The sequence below is a fragment of the Stegodyphus dumicola genome, chromosome 3 (genome assembly GCF_044657685.1).
Source record: "Stegodyphus dumicola isolate Sdum_Otavi_A_Nest chromosome 3, ASM4465768v1".
In the NCBI taxonomy this organism is placed as follows: Eukaryota; Metazoa; Arthropoda; class Arachnida; order Araneae; family Eresidae; genus Stegodyphus; species Stegodyphus dumicola.
This window is the reverse complement of record NC_140770.1, coordinates 50,168,555-50,185,310: the sequence shown is the minus strand read 5'-3', so window position 1 is coordinate 50,185,310 and position 16,756 is coordinate 50,168,555. Positions and strand designations below refer to the sequence as shown.

At 29.7% G+C, this 16,756-nt stretch overlaps 1 protein-coding gene across 2 annotated transcripts in view; it reads right to left on the bottom strand.

The window, feature by feature from the left end:
- Nucleotides 1–16,756, bottom strand: part of PCID2 (PCI domain-containing protein 2) — a 55,172-nt gene that overhangs the window by 4,944 nt on the left and 33,472 nt on the right. For both annotated transcript variants that reach the window (XM_035349944.2, XM_035349945.2), the window contains exons 11-14: nucleotides 10,056–10,129; nucleotides 8,027–8,152; nucleotides 4,881–4,947; nucleotides 1,582–1,650 (exon numbers count right to left, since the gene is read on the bottom strand). In XM_035349944.2, coding sequence (XP_035205835.1) covers nucleotides 1,582–1,650; nucleotides 4,881–4,947; nucleotides 8,027–8,152; nucleotides 10,056–10,129 — 336 coding nt within the window. The remainder of the gene's footprint in view (nucleotides 1–1,581; nucleotides 1,651–4,880; nucleotides 4,948–8,026; nucleotides 8,153–10,055; nucleotides 10,130–16,756) is intronic.

Sequence of the window (16,756 nt, the reverse complement as noted above, 5' to 3'; positions counted from 1 at the left end):
CATGGTACTGAAAAAGGTGACAACATGAAATTTAACACACCAGAAGCCTAAAGGCAATAAATGTTCACAGATAGAGTAGCATTCAGTATCCACCATGTACCAATGCATCTAATTTAGGAATTTATGGATGCAATCATAGTGTCTGCTGACTAATAATTATTCTTTGTGAGTTGTTTTCCCATGATGTAGTAATGTCAATGTGGTCAACATTATCTCCTGATTTTCTGAAGTACAAGAAATGTGTACCTCAAAATGTGTTGATAATCATGTTTATTTAAGTAAAAAAGAATGTATTGTTCTGCATCTTTATATGTAAAGAACTCATTTTTATTATGTCTAAATGTTTTCCTGTGGATTTCATGGCTTTACATTATGCCACACAAACGAAATAACAAAAATCATGTAAACAAATACATCTCCTCCCAAAAAAACTGGCCTTATTTTCTGTTATATAAATAGCTCATGTAACCATATGCACCTACCCTAAAACCAGAAAAATAAAATCACTTAAATACTGTTGCATGGCAAACTTTTGTTTCCACGAAGATGAATATTCTCCCTTTTTATAATAATTATCATGAAAATAAAAATAATTAGAAAATCTAGGATTGTAACAAAATATTTTGAATATAAATTTGTTAGAAATATAAATGAATATAAATTTATTAGAAAAAATTAATAATAATAATGGTGTACATGAATGGCATACTAAAATAATGAGAATGCTTTTTGTTTTCAGCAGAAGCCCAGTGCAGTAACTAGCGCATCATGCAGCAGCACCACAGGTCAGGGGTTCAATTCCTGGGCTGGGCAAGGTTGACTCAACCTTTCATCCCTTGAGTGGATCAATAAAATGAATACCAAGTTCGCTTGGGGACTAAGCATTGGGGCTGACCACTTGTTTAGGACATATGCTCACACACCCCAAGGCCCACGGTCAAGAAAGCAGATTTCGGACACTGCAAACGTTGGCTACTAGGGTTGTTGTGCCACTGAGTTTAGTTTTTAGTTTTGTTTTTAGCAACTCATTGTATTATCTAAATAAAGATTTACACACTTAATATCTTAAAGAAAATTAATTGAAGGACTGTAAACTGAAGCTAGCTAACTGCATAAAGTAAAATAGGTAAAACTAAATTTATTCATGCATTAGGAAAATTTAAACATTACTCAACAAATCTAAATGATCTTAAAACTGACAATTTCAAGTTGAAAAATAACATGATAAAATTATCATGAAATATCATGAAAACTTTCTGATTTAAATTATTATTTCAAAGGGCTAAATAATTTTCACATGCATAAGCCTGTATCAAAGAGAAGTGATTTTGAATCAATTCAATAAATCTATTCATTTCAAATCTCCCTGAAACTTAGATTTTGAAAAGAGCTTCATATAAAGCAAACAAAATTTAGAGAAGTAGCTTATTTTTCCCAGCAGAAATAAAAAAATTAGATTATTAAATTACTACATTTTTATTTGTCATGCTTAAATAAGTACAAACAATCATTTTAATAGTTAGCTTAAAAAATAAATATAAAATTGAAGATAAAGTTGTATTTTTAGCATGGAATACTTACATCATGTATTAAATTTGAAAGAATACACATTACTTCCTCATCTTCAATAACATCATCATCTTCATATTCCTGCAGAAGAAATAATAAAATCATTTGAAGAATTTTACATAGTTCACAGAAGAACAGATTTAAACATTTACTCAAAAAATTTGGCAACATAGTGTAATATGATATGATAGATCAAAATTTTAATGCACAACTAAAACCAGAAGTAATCAATTTGAATAACCAATAGCAGGTATAAATAATTTACATATAGTAAAATAACATTTCATGATCTACTTCAAGAAGAATGTTTCCTAGGAGAATCTTCTACAGTAAAATGAGTCTATTCACAAAACCTTAAAGATTAATGCAGCCAATCTATCTAGTCACTGAGAATTCAGTACAAAGGATCCAGTTATTCACTGGTGCACCACAAGAACATCGAATTGCTAGATACACAGAACATTAATAGCATTCAAAAACAATCAAGATTAATGGAAATTTTATTTCACTTTAGTCCACTGGATTTAGTCCACATGCCCAATATTTGTGTATTAGCCATATAAAACAAGGTAAAGAAAATGACAACATTTTATATTCCAAAGAAAAAGTAATAATAATTTAATAAGCAATAAATATTAGTAAACATTTTGGAGGAAGGAAAATCTTTTGAAACAATGGCATGAACATATTCTAAACGTTTGCATTACAGTATCTTGAAAAAGTAAATGGAAATTTCTATTAATGGACAATATGCTGCTCTGGAAAAGGCTAAAGAAGAATTATTGGAAATACCTGGTTCAATTTTAATAAAGATAGCATCCCCCCTACATCTCATTCATAAAAGTAACTACTAACCATTTTAAGTCTTGCAATTTAAAATTATTTTTAATCTCTAGTGTCACAATTAAAATCTTCTGTGGTATTCGAATAAAAGTATGATGCACCGACACTCAAATATGAGAAAGAAAAGCTATGAGCATCAAACATAAAGAACTGATCAAACATAAAATATCCTACACTTCCATTTCAATTTCAGAACATACAGGGCTGTACAATCAATTTTATTTTATCAAACAATTTTCATTTGTATTTTTTTTATTAAATAAGCATACTCTTCAGGAAAAATCTTAATTTTGTTTCAATAAATTTGGATACATTTATGTTAATACTTATAAAATAAGAATTATAGCAGACAGATAATGTAACTGTTTTTAATACAGTATAAAACATCTACAGATTTTTTTAAAAAATCTTTATTGGAAGCTTGAAAGTTTTCTCTCTTATGATTGATTAGCAGTAAAAGTATTTATATTTTTAGCACATAATGCTGAAACATTCTTTTAAAAATACACTATACAGTCCAAGATCCGGAATGATCACGACTGGATTCAATCCAGAATAAAGATTCTAGAGTTTGGAAATTTTCAGATTTTAGGTCACCAGTTTAAATCTAGTAAAGTGAGATGCAGACATGGCAACTTCAAGGTTTCACTTACTGTTTAGGTCAGACAAAAAAATTCTAACCCCTCTGCAGAGTTGGTGCAAACCAAGAGGAAAAAGATTAAGCAGTGACAAAATTTTTTTAATTTAGAGGAGCACTGAGCAACAAAAATTGGGGATGGCAAATTTTTTAGAATTTAGCTAAGACACTGTGCAGCAAAATTTTTAAGATTTAAACAGGCACTGGGAATCAGAATTTTGGGCCCACAGAAATAGTACTAAATGGCAAAATGTGTAGTTCTGGCCCTACCCTCCTCACAGCCATGGCCGAATTGATTCTGACCAGAATCAATACTATGTCAATCAACATATTGTCATTGGCTACTGTGTGGCTTCCTAGCCAGCAAGTGTTTGAAATCAGGCAGGAAGCTTAGTTAGTTGGGAGTATAACCGCATTTACGGCATGCCTGCTTCCTTTTTTGAGTTATTATTGTCCATTCCTACACTTTAGGGGGCCGGATTTATTTTTTTGGACTGGTGGTCCAGAGGTATAAATATTGGGTGTTGGATTTTGGACTTTGTACTATAGTACTATTTTCAAAAACCACATACAATTTTAGATTTTCATTTATTTTAAAACAGAAGTTGCAAACAAGAAGAAAATCAATATTCACAGCTAATGCTATTTTTAATTACTTAAAAGAGTATTCTTTCTATCATGATATGAATAAGAAGCTGTTACAAAACAACTAATGTAAAAGTTAATTATAAGTTACATGTAAATAAGGAAATATATACATTTTTAAAAATATGCCAATATAACAAAAGCCCAACTATCCAGCATTCAGGTAACTGGAAAGCTCATATAGCCAGACTATTTTATAATTTGAGATTTTTTGCCAAAAAATTACGCAAATGAGACACTTGTTATCATAAAGCATACACAGCACTATTACTTAGGATTCCACTTTTGACATTTAATATGTGAATACAATTACATGGCTATCTTTTGGAATATTTAGCTATTCACTTCATTGTTGTATCATTGTTTTATTGAAAAAATTCATCCTTATGACTTGATAATCCTCATAGATATCTTTTCAATTGAAACACTTTCAACAAAGAAAAAGAAATCGTTAGATAGTGCGATTTAGTGCCAATAATGGATAAAAGTGATGTCACAAACAATCATAAGATTTTTGCTATTCTTATATGTAAATCTGATTCATTCTTAACAAGCTGGTTTAGTTTTTATAAGTTAATAATCTATCCTTTCCTTGCATTTTGAGAAAATATTAAAATGTGGACCTGCTCTAAGGAATAGCATGCAACAAAGTATTTTCAAAGTTACAGAATCCTGACATCAAGAAAAGTTGCAATGCACTTTATTTCAAAACGGATAAACAACAGTGATGCAAAGTGAAAAATTATGATGTGCAATTTAAGTTTTTGATATGTTATATCCATAACTTGTTGATCATCTTAATAAATAAAAAGCTGTCTCCATCAAACTTCTGCCAGTATGAGTAGTGCAAATTTGATGAGATCTAAGACAACTTTCATTATTGATAGGATTTTAAAATTTGCTATGATATTTTATGTTCATATTCTACCAAAATACATTGACTTTTGTATATGAAATGCATATCTTTTTTTAAATCTTATATAATTTCAAATGTAAGCTTTTGCTAATAAATCAAATGACCGTTTCAGTAATTTTAGACAGTTTCCCCCAATTCATTTAGCTTTTCTCTCCTGAAATGCACATCTTTTATATGCACAAGCCATCTGGCATTATCAAGGATGCGGCATTCAACATTCCCTTAGCTTTCCATTCCAGACAGTCAAGCTTTCACTATATAAAAACTTACCTTCCTAAAATTTAGTGCAGCTTTGAAAGCACTAACAGGAATAATATGAGTACGCAGCAGAAGAGAACTGTAAAGAAAATTCAAATATTAATGTAATACAAGTAGGCATATAACAGTAAAATACTCAATAAACAGCTTTAAGATATACATATCAATGTTCCAAAACATTAAAGTAAACCCTTACAGAAAGCGATTTCCTATCTTAATTGTTTCTATTAATTTGGTCAGTGCTAGAATTTCATTTATATGTGGTTCAACATTCATTCATCAATGTAGAATGCTTGCTGACATCTCAGAAATTATCAGCAATGCTTAAGAACTTCCAGTGACTGAAAATCAAGTGAAAAAAGGTACAACTTGCAAAAAACAATTGGAAGCAAAGGGTTTTTAAATATGAAGTCAATGAATTAGTTGAAAAATGATAAGTAAAGAACTGGATTATCTTATAACAACAGAAGACAGTGAAAGCAGTCATAATGGAAAAAATAATAATAATAATAATAAAGCACTTTTTTTACAAGAAATTAAACAAATTGTTTAAAAAAAACATAAACTGTCTGATTTTGCAGTAGAGATTGACCTAAATATATTAACAAAAGACTACGATAGGCACTGAAAACTCTGTACTCCTCCATGAAAATTTTAAAGACTTACATTAGTTACAAGCCCTAAGCAAAAATCACTAGCCTTTTAAAAAATTTATTTTATTGTGTACTCATTAAGCAACAATAAAAATTATTTCACTTGACATTTGTTTATTTTTTTAATTACATATTTAGGTTTGTTCAAATTAAACGTACTTTTTCGAATCTACATTTTAAATCTGAATTACATCTAACAGACTTTTCTCATAAAAAGCTAATTTTGCAGAACGTGATTTTGCTGTATGCACAATATATGACATAACCCCTGCCTTTCGATACAGTTTATAGTATATTTTTTCTGTGTTAATGCATGAAATTGAACCAAATCAAATAAAAATCAACATTACTAAAAAATATAAAACTAATGAAAAATAAAGCTTTGAAATTGTTACTACACTATGAAATGTAATCCAAAATCATTAATGCATGACAGTTCCATTTTCCTTTACCTAAAGAATTTTGTAGTATATATATATATATATATATATATTTTTTTTTTTTTTTTTTTTTTTTTTTTTGCTTTACAAGCTTTATTTATTTCAAAGCCACCATCTAATTCCTTACATACATATATGGTTAAAATGTTTCATATCCTAAGTTAAAAAAATTTTTATAACTGCACAAGCACAACTAAACAAATTTCAGAAGGAATTAAATAAGCCAAAAAAAAAAAAAAAACATGAATTGCACTTTGTACACTGATAAATTGCATGATCATATTTCTAAGATTTCCATACAGGGAAAACAAACATCAAAATAAGTCTATGAAATTCAGAATTTCTAAAGATCATATAATATTGGGTTGTTCGGAAAGTAATTTCGTTTTTTTCCCGTCAGAGGACTTAATTACATTTTTTCGAAACCAACTTCACACTTAAGCCGCATAAGCATTATATGTCTTGAGAGCTGATATTACAAGGCTTGTGTGTGAAAAAGTTCTATTAATTCTACGCAGTAGTTTTTGGTTGGTGCCCTTTTAAATATGGAGAGCAATAAGCAGCCTTTTCGTCATATTTTAATTTTTTACTTCAGAAAAGGTAAAAATGCTATCCAAGCGAGAAAAAAATTGACGAATGTGTATGGAGAAGGCGTGTTAACAGTACGCCAGTGCCAGAACTGGTTTGCAAAGTTTCGATCCGGCAATTTTGATGTCGAAGATGCACCACGGTCTGGAAGGCCGGTCGAAGCTGACAAAGATGCGATAAAGGCATTAGTTGATGCAAATCGGCGAATAACCACACGAGAGATCGGCGAGAGGTTAAATTTGTCGAATTCGACTGTTTATGGCCACTTGAAAGGCCTGGGATTAACCTCGAAGCCCGATGTGTGGGTGCCCCATGTTCTTACGGAGCGAAATTTGTGTTGTCGCGTTGACGTGTGTGATTTGCTCCTCAAACGTCAGGAAAATGATCCATTTTTGAAGCGGATTATTACTGGGGACGAAAAATGGGTCGTATACAGCAATGTGAAACGCAAGAGGTCATGGAGCAGAAAACATGAACCGGCTCAAAGCGTTTCAAAAGCCAACATTCACCAAAAAAAGGTGATGCTGTCCGTTTGGTGGGATTTCAAAGGAATCTTTTTTTTTTTTTTTTTTTTTTTTTTTTTTTTTTTTTTTTTAAAGCTTTTACCGGAGAATACAACTATTAATTCGGAAGTCTATTGTTATCAGCTGGACAAATTGAATGAGGCACTTAAACAGAAGAGTCAAGAATTAACCAACAGGAAGGGTGTAGTGTTCCACCAGGATAATGCAAGACCTCATACAAGTTTGGTCACTCGCCAAAAGCTTTTACAGCTTGAATGGGACATACTGCAACACCCACCATATTCTCCAGATCTGGCACCTTCAGATTATTATTTGTTCCAGTCCCTGCAAAATTTTTTGGATGGTAAAACCTTTACCTCAAATGAAGATGTCAAAAACCACCTGAATCAGTTTTTTGCCAGCAAGGACCAAAACTTTTATGAGCGGGAAATCATGTTACTGCCAGAAAGATGGCAAAAGGTGTTGGACCAGAATGGCCAATATATAATTTAATAAAATATTTATTCATTATACGAAAATTGTCTTTCATGTTCCCCCCCAAAAAAACGAAATTACATTCCGAACAACCCAATATGTCAGGTTGGCTTAATTGGACAATGTATGCCAATTAATTTATCTTAAGATTAATCCCCTTAGAAAAAGATTATTAATTTGAATCTCTAAAATTTTTTAAACTCTTATAAGTTTATGTTTCTAAGTCAACAAATAAATTTATAACAAACACAAAATTAAAATAATGCTAATAATTAATCCATCCATTTTTTTGCTTTCCCTTTTCTTAAAACTACCAACAAAATTATCAAACTATAACTTTATAAACTGGAAGTAAATTAAAAATTTGGAAAAAGTAAAAGTACTGTGGGGGAAACAAATCTGAAGTTGTAATAATAAATAGATGGCAAAATTTCATCACTTTTCAGCATATATACAGTACAATATGTAAATTTCCTCACACTTTCTTAAAAAGATTTCTGTAGATTATTGTTTTCAGTTTCTCTAGAACTAAACGAATTCCCCATTTTATGAAGAAATCTTCAGAAGCTTCTAAAGCAGCTCCAAATCTCTGAAGATCTCCATCTCTAAAAAACAGAAATTATATGAATTGATATTTAATACAAACACATATGTATATATACGCACACATATTCAGAGGCTGAACATAAATTGAAGAGTAAAAGTTCACATTTGTAAATTTAAAAAAATAGAATGTCATTTTAAAAAAGCTTTCTCATAGCAAGATATTATGCTGCAAGTGTTTCTATGTAGGTTATTGTGAAAAGTATTGATCAGAGTACTTTTTTTTAATGGATACCTTATTCACAAAATCTTATATAATTTGTATTTTAGAAAACTACTTTAAGTCGTTGGTAACTGGTATGCTTCAATATTGGCATGTAGCTAATTCATGACATTATTTACATTAATTAAAAAGGAAAAATATTGATAGTTTAATGAATATTTGTATGATTACCAGATTATTATTTCAAAGTAATAAAACTTCTTGAAAATATTAATAATGTATTTTTACACTTTGAAAAACCTATAAATTCCCATGTGAAAATTCTTTTGACATACTAAATATAAGAAAATTGTAAATTAAAGAGATGAATGACAAAAACATATTGAAAGGCATTTAAGGTGAAAAATTGAACTTTTAATTAATGTGATTTGTCTAGTGACTGAACAGTAAATGCAAATTCAAAATGATGTCATATACCACAAATTTTGAAATTAAGTACCTTGGTTAATTTTTATTGTATGGGAGTCTAATTTTCATCTATTTCTTATAACAAGTACAAAATTTTCCTAAATATAACAACCACATGAACATGTAAAAAGGTTTCATATTTTATACAAAATTAATGTTTTTTAATTTAAAAATATGAAAACATGAATCTTTGCATCATTTAAAATGCTTTTTGCACTTGGAAGTACATGTCTATGACCAACGGTTATGAAACTAATCATCAGATAAGGATTTTTATGGACACGGTGTACATTATGTATTTGCAAACTCTTATAAACAGCACACATTTTGCAACATACTCAAATCACTTTCAGTATACATTAAGTTTAACCAACCTACAAATTTTTTATGCATAAAATAGCTAGGAAAAGATGTTTGATATCTCTATCAAACATTATGAAATCAGAATGAGAATAATTGGCATCGTGATTTCCAATAAACCAGTTCATTTTTTTCACTTTAAATCTACAAAATTTTTTTCATATTCCATGATTATCAGGGTAGACTATAATAAATATAACAACTGGAAAAAGAAATTTTGTATTCTTTTTATTTTTAATATTTGCAAATGATTTTAAAAAAATGAAGAACATTTAAACTCTTTTTCCTAAAAGAACCGTATTTTTAACTCATATTTTATTTTAAAGAGTTACATTTTTAAAATTAAATTAAGATTTATATAATTTTTTGTTAACAGTTTCAGTTTTCTTTTCAACAGCTGAAACTGAAAAGTATAATCAGCTGATAAATTAGTAATTAGGTTAAGAGATATTTTAAAAAATCTGCACTTAACACCACTTGCACAAAAAAGGGGTGGACAGCAAATTTGAAGTGAAAAAAAGCAAAACGAAGAAAAGTTTTTTTTCTTGATTCCCATTTGTAGCTAAGACAATCTATTTATACTTCATACTATGAATAATTGTATGAAGTATATACTTATGTATATATACTACATACAATTTATATATGAAGTTACTGCTTTAGAAATAATATATAATGCTTTCTCATATATGAACCAGAAGTATATTAATGCTACTAAATTGTTAGACTTAGCTATAAATTAAGACTAAACATCAAAATCCTATGAGATTCAAATAACCATCTATCTACCAGCATAAATGCATAAATAATATTTTTACGGCATGCTTTAACAATACTTTAAGTATTATTAAAAAATATTATTTATGCCCAGTACATTTAAATAATACTTTTTAAAATAATAAACTAAAAATTACTTTACAGCTTGCACCAGTTCAGCAAACTGCATCAGACCATACTTCTGTAACAGGTACATGGATGGCATTATCCCCTACAGAGAGATTTTAACTCAAATTAACATACTTAAAATTATAAATATCAGTTTCTCTAATACGTAAAATGTAATATGTAAATTTTCACAAAATAAAACAATAAACAAGATTTAAACCAGTGTCCTCTAATTTCGTAATCTCGTAACCCATATGCATATACAGTATCTATTGTCCGGGTACGGATTATCCATGCGTGGGATAAATATATAAAATGAAACTTTTGGTGACTCGAAAAGGAAAAGGCCTTGCTCATTTAAGGGGATTGAAATGAAAAATCTTGCAGTCAAGAAGATGCATGGATGAAAAGAGATATTCAAAGACTGGTTTAAAACTAAATGGGTTCTTGAAGTGAGGAATTTTTTTAAAAGTAAAGGTTTACCAGAAAAAGCAGTATTGCTATTATATAATTCACCTTCTCATCAAAACAAGACCATTAAAAAAATTACTGCCAAACGTTACTACTTTAATTCAGGCAATGGACCATGGCATAATATCATCAGTGAAATGACTTCACGATTCTGGTCTTCTCATAACTCTTGAGAGGAAGTTGATGATTTAATGAAATTCTGGAAAGCATTGACTATATTGGATGCCATATACAGAGTAGCAAAAGCTTGGCCAAAAGTAAAACAACTCTTTGATCATGAAGAAAAATTCTTCCTAATAGATAAACTGAAGATTTATCTAATATGAAGAAGTCAAGGCAATAACTGAAGCTGAAAGCCAAAGAACTGAAAATGTAAAATTGACCTAAAATGTTGATAGGGAAAATATCGAGGAATGGTTCGATGGCTATTCAAATGAGCTGCACTTTCAATGCTTAAATGATGCCAATATCATTTCAAATGTCACAAGAACAGAAGAGCAGCAAGTCATACTTAAAATACAAGCAAAGATGATACTGACAGTTACATTAATACTGAGAGAGCAATGACTTCTGACGAATTTCATCGACCAAAGAGGATTCATTTACAATGATAAAATAGTACATCAAAAATACACAGTTAAATTCATTATTTATTTAAATTTTCTAAAAATAAACTAAAATTACTGATTTTTTTAAAGAAATAAACAGATACAATATGCACAAAAACCCTGTTTTTGGTGATAAATACAAATGAAATAGCAAAAAAATGGGAGGGGAAGGAGAAAAGAAAAGAATATTTTCTTGAATCACAAAATTGTTTTATTCCACTACATTTTGCCATCTGTCAGGCAAATGGAAATTTCTTTTTTGGAAAAACATTAGGTTTATTATTAAAAAAGCTGTTGAGGTGCTGTTTAACAATCTCCAGTGAATTTCGACTATTCAGAGAATTTTGAAGTGACCTGAAGAGATGAAAATCTCAGGGGGCAAGACCTATTTAACATGGGGAGCTGACACAAATATTTCAGTCGAACCCATATATCTCTGCCCAACGTTTATTGAAATGCTGCACTGAACAGTGTCACGATGAAAACATCTCAACGGTTGTTCAGTTCTGTGTATAATACTTTGATTTCAGTTTTTAAAACTACCATTTCACATTTTTCAAAATTTGTTGTTAGTTTGGTGGCAACAATTCTTCTTATACAATTCCTTTGCAGTTCTACCATATATGAAGCATTATTTTCTTGGGATGCAGAACTCCCTCACAATGTTACTAAAGGAAAGTTTTCTGAACTATACCATGATCATTTTCTTATAACATTATTGCACAGCATCAATTTCTCAACTTTCAAAAAAGAAGCTTCTTTATTTCTTTTCATTAAGAATCACGTGAAGAAATGCAAGCAAGTGAATTCTACTTCGTTAAAGCATGGGATACCCACACATATCATAGCAGCTTACACACCCAATCTTCTTCAAATGATCATGTACTGTATTTTTTAGAATATTTAGGAATATATAGTCTATTTGATAGTTTTTGAGCTGTGTAATGTGGATTTTCAGTAACAGCTTCTTTTTAGTCCTTGTTTACAGTTGATGGCCATACAGAGCAGATATCACCTTCGAGGCTGAAATTTCACAGCTTAATTTCTCAAATCCCTTTGAAACTGTACATATTATCAGAAACAGAACTTTGTCCATATACAGTATAAATTTTATGAGCAGCCTGACTAATAAAATTTTACTTTTTTAAAATAAAAAATATCATAGGATGAAAATGAACTTTCTCCATTCTTAGCACTACATTGACACAAAAATTATGCCCAAACACATGCTAGAATTATGCACTGTAAACAGAAAATATCATAGTTTAAGCACCCGCTTCGATCAAGGTCACGCTTTATCAGCAGTAACAAAATAATTAGAAGAAATTGCACTTTGATTTGAAAAACTGCAGAATTTTCAAGATGACTCAATATATGCTACTTAATAACTAAATGAGTGCTTTAAAACTTACTGTGATTCAGCAACCATTGTCTCCCCACACATTGGCCGAAATAACTCACGGGAGCACTGATTTAAATACTTTTCAAAAGGCAAAATTCATCTGATTGAATGCATATAATAATTTACCCAATATTACATTCACTAATATATTATAGGCCAAATACTCATATTTTTAAAGAGGAAGATTAGAAGTTTAGAAAAAAACAGATAAAATCTTTATGCAATACGAATGCACACAAATTATTCGAAACATCAGAAAGTATCAATTTATATTTATCAATATGTTATTTGTGAAACACAATAGTCAGTAAAAAAAAAAAAGAAAAGAAAAGAAAAGAAACATTACTGTAAAACTTTTTTAAATATAGCAATTTTAAATTTTAAATCTTGGAAAATTCATTGTAATTATGTAGATAGCACAAAGCAAACAAAGAAACTTTTTTAAAAGCAGGGTTTTAGAGTTAAACAGTAATATTTTTTAGAAGTTAACTAATTTTAATTCCATAATTTAAAAAGAAAACATACATAATCATGATTTAAAATGATTTAATGATCATCTTTAATCAGTGACAAGAGTAAAATGCTAAATCTCAATGACAATAAAAAATGCTAAATCTCAAATAGCCATCATAGATTGTGCCCTCATAACAGTTTATTAACAATACTATTAAATTTTTATACAATTTTTTTTAAGTTGACAATAAAGATTTAAATTATCATATAATATGGCTCTGCACTCTTATATTCAAATGCTAAAAAAAATTTTATTTAGCATAAACAGCTGTAATATAGTACAACTTCTAAACAAAATTAAGAAATATAATTTAAATATTTTGCAATATAATAATAATTTAGATATTATATAATATAATAAAATATTTAGATATTTTGCAGCAAATTAAAAAGAGGGAGTAGACTCCTGGTTTTCTAAATCAAAGTTAATTCAAAATTTGCACAGAAACTGCACTCATTAAAATTATTCCATTTCTCACAAATTTGAATATTCTTTTAGCATAACGAATGCAAAACACAAGAGAAACATGCCAAAGTAAAACATAAAATTAGACAAAGCAACAACCTTGTGTTTCACATAGATTTCATCAAGGCTCTATCGATCCGAAGCTAAACAGGTTAGAGATTCCTCTTCATCAGGAGCAAAGGAAAAGCCAAGGTTGTATTTATATCCAAAAGGAGTAAAGCAAATAGGAAAGTAATTCCATCTGCCAGCAGAAATAATAACAATAATCGAAAAATTAAGTTAATATAATTGTAAAAGTGTTCAGAAGGACTCGATTAAATTCATTACTTAAACAAAATAAATCTTTATGAATGTTGAAAACTTCAAGAAAATCCAGTTTGCCAATGCAAGCTTTTTGAATACTTTTTGCAGATCCATAGTCAAAATTGTGATTAAATTTCCAACTATGATTAGGATTCAAAGACTTGTTAATTTTGCCTTTTCAGACATAAAATTTGTGCCCCTTGATGCTGTGGACATAAAATTCGCATCCTTAAATACTCTTTTAATTTGGCTCATGTGTCTCCAACCACACTGACAAGATATTTTATAAATTTCTCAATTAAAGTCAGAAATGGAATCTTTAAGAATCAAAACATGGATTTCATCGATAGGCAAGAAAAGCATTTGAAAATTTAACTTCCGGAGAATCCATGTAATTTTGTAACTGAGAGAAGTATGAAACCAAAACATTACAAGGTTATTAATATTATTTCTAACAGTGGAATGTCTTCTACGATAGCAAGTTAAAAATTTTTTAAAGGTTTTATCAATGACCATGGGAGAAAATTCTCAAGTAATGGCAAATGATTTCTAATAAATGAATTCATTAGCATGCAATGGTTTTGAAGAACAAATTCTAACAGTGTGAAAAACATAAATGTAAAAAGGAGTCATTTTTTTTTCCTTAGCTGGGTGACATAGCATTGGGAAGCAAACAAATGGAAGAAAGAGTTTATAGTAATTAAGTTTAAGATGTTAACTGGATGGCTGGATTAGTCTAATTTATAACAAATCTGGGATAAATCTTCTCCACTACTATAAAAAAAAATCACCACATTTTCTTCTGCAAAATTCTTTATTAATTTTTGGTTGTATCAATAGTGTTGTTTTGTTTTGTACTGTATTGTTTTCTTTATTTTTATTTTAATATTTTTCTTCATATTATTTTGACTGGCCTGGGCTATATTTTTGCACTTTTTTTGTGCTTGTTCCATTTTCGGAATATGTCAATAGACAGGAACCGATTTTATCAGGTACACCTTAAGTGTATGAAGTTCTTGAACCATCCCCCCTATTTTTTTGTTTAAATGCAAACAGCAGAATATCATTCTCAAATTTATATAAGTCAAATGCAGGTCTTAAATCTTCTGCTCATGTTTAAAAAATTATGCATGAATTCAAACTGTCACTTCTTCGTCTGTACAAATGTTTCTCTAAAATTGAATGTGAATTATATTACCTTCATATAACAATTAGCAATTCTACATTAAGTTTTCCTCAAATGATAGCAAATCTTGGTCCAGAACAGATATTGCTTGTCAACGCCATAGAAAACTGTTTGTTTCTAAATTCTGTAAGCTCACACCCTAGTCAGTTAGTCCCACCCATCTTGTTAATGATCCCACTGTAAATAATAATCCCATTAGTATCTCTAACTTTAATCTTTCAGAGTATCAGATGAAAGAATGATAATATAACTTCTAAACTGTCAGTTCCTCAAACTATTACCCCTTTTGAAAAACCTTTCACATTCCCTAAAATTTCAGAACCACAGAATGATACAATCCACCACTTAATTACTCATAATGTGAATTTAATAACAAATTTTTTGTTTTGAATTTTAGCCAAAGGAAAGGAAGTCTTTACATGAAATTCATTCTAAGCCTAACATTATAATTTCTGAAGCTGATAAAGGTGGACAGATCACTGTTATAGACAAACATACATACATTGATGGAGTCACATAACTCATAACTAAAGGTTTATGCCACTCAATCTCTAAAGATCCTTCATCTTCTGATCTCATGAAAGTTAACACATCTGCTAAATCTTTTCATATACTCCAAACTAGTTTAAAAAATCATTCATTTCACCTGTTGGTAACTGTGCTTTTATGCTTTCACCAAAGTCCATAAAACTGGAATCCTTTTTCGATTTGTAGTTTCCAACTTAGAAAAGGCACATATCCTTTGGTCAAATATTTAGTGTCCACATTTTCTCCTTTACTTTCTAACAATATTCACACAGTGAAAAATTCTTTTGAAGTCATTGATAAACTTAGATATTTCTACTTTGCACTTCATAACAGTTTCTTTTGATATTAAATCAATATTTACTAATGTTACAGTTGAAGAACTAAAATACCTTGAAACTAGGCTCCGAGAATTCCATTTCACACATACCAAAATTGATGATTTAATTTCTGTTACTGAAATCTCTCTCTGTTAACACAATTTGTTTTTCAAAATGAAAATTATTGACAAATTGAAGGATTATGTACAGGATTGCCTAAGTCCTGTACTTATTGTACTTGTACAAGTCCTGTACTTGTTGACATTTACAAACATTATTTTGAGGTTAATTTATTTGAGAAACTATCTTTTTGACTCGGATGCACTACATAGGCAACACTTTCTTGTTTTTTGATGGTAATAAAGAAAATTTATCTCAAATTTTGTCTGTTATAAATTCAACTCCTCCAACTATCCAGTTCACTCCAGAAACTGAATTTGGCAATATTACTACCTTGATATTCTTATACTTCACAATGAATCTGATTTCAGGACTACTCTTTACCAACAACACTTTTCTGTTTGTTTGCCAACTTTTCTGTTTATCTGCTGACATGCTGAGTCATATCACCTAGCTAAGGCGGAAAGAATGCTTCTTTTTAGTATCACGTATTTGTGCTCTGAAATTTTGTTCCTCAATACCTTTGCTAACTAATAAACTTAATTATTTGAAATCAGCTGCCATTGATCGAGGATTTTTCTCCCATGGCCATTGATAAAAGCCTTTAAAAAATTTTCATCTTGCCATCATAGAAGACATTCCACCATTAGAGCCTTGTACTGCTTTAACATTGTTGGCTGCTATAACCTTGTCCTGCTTTGGTTTCATCCTTCTGTTTGTTACAAAATTGCAGAGATTCTCCAAAAGTTCAATTTTCAAATAAATCTTACCTATCAATAAAAATCCATGGTTCGATTCTTAAGGATACCATTTCTG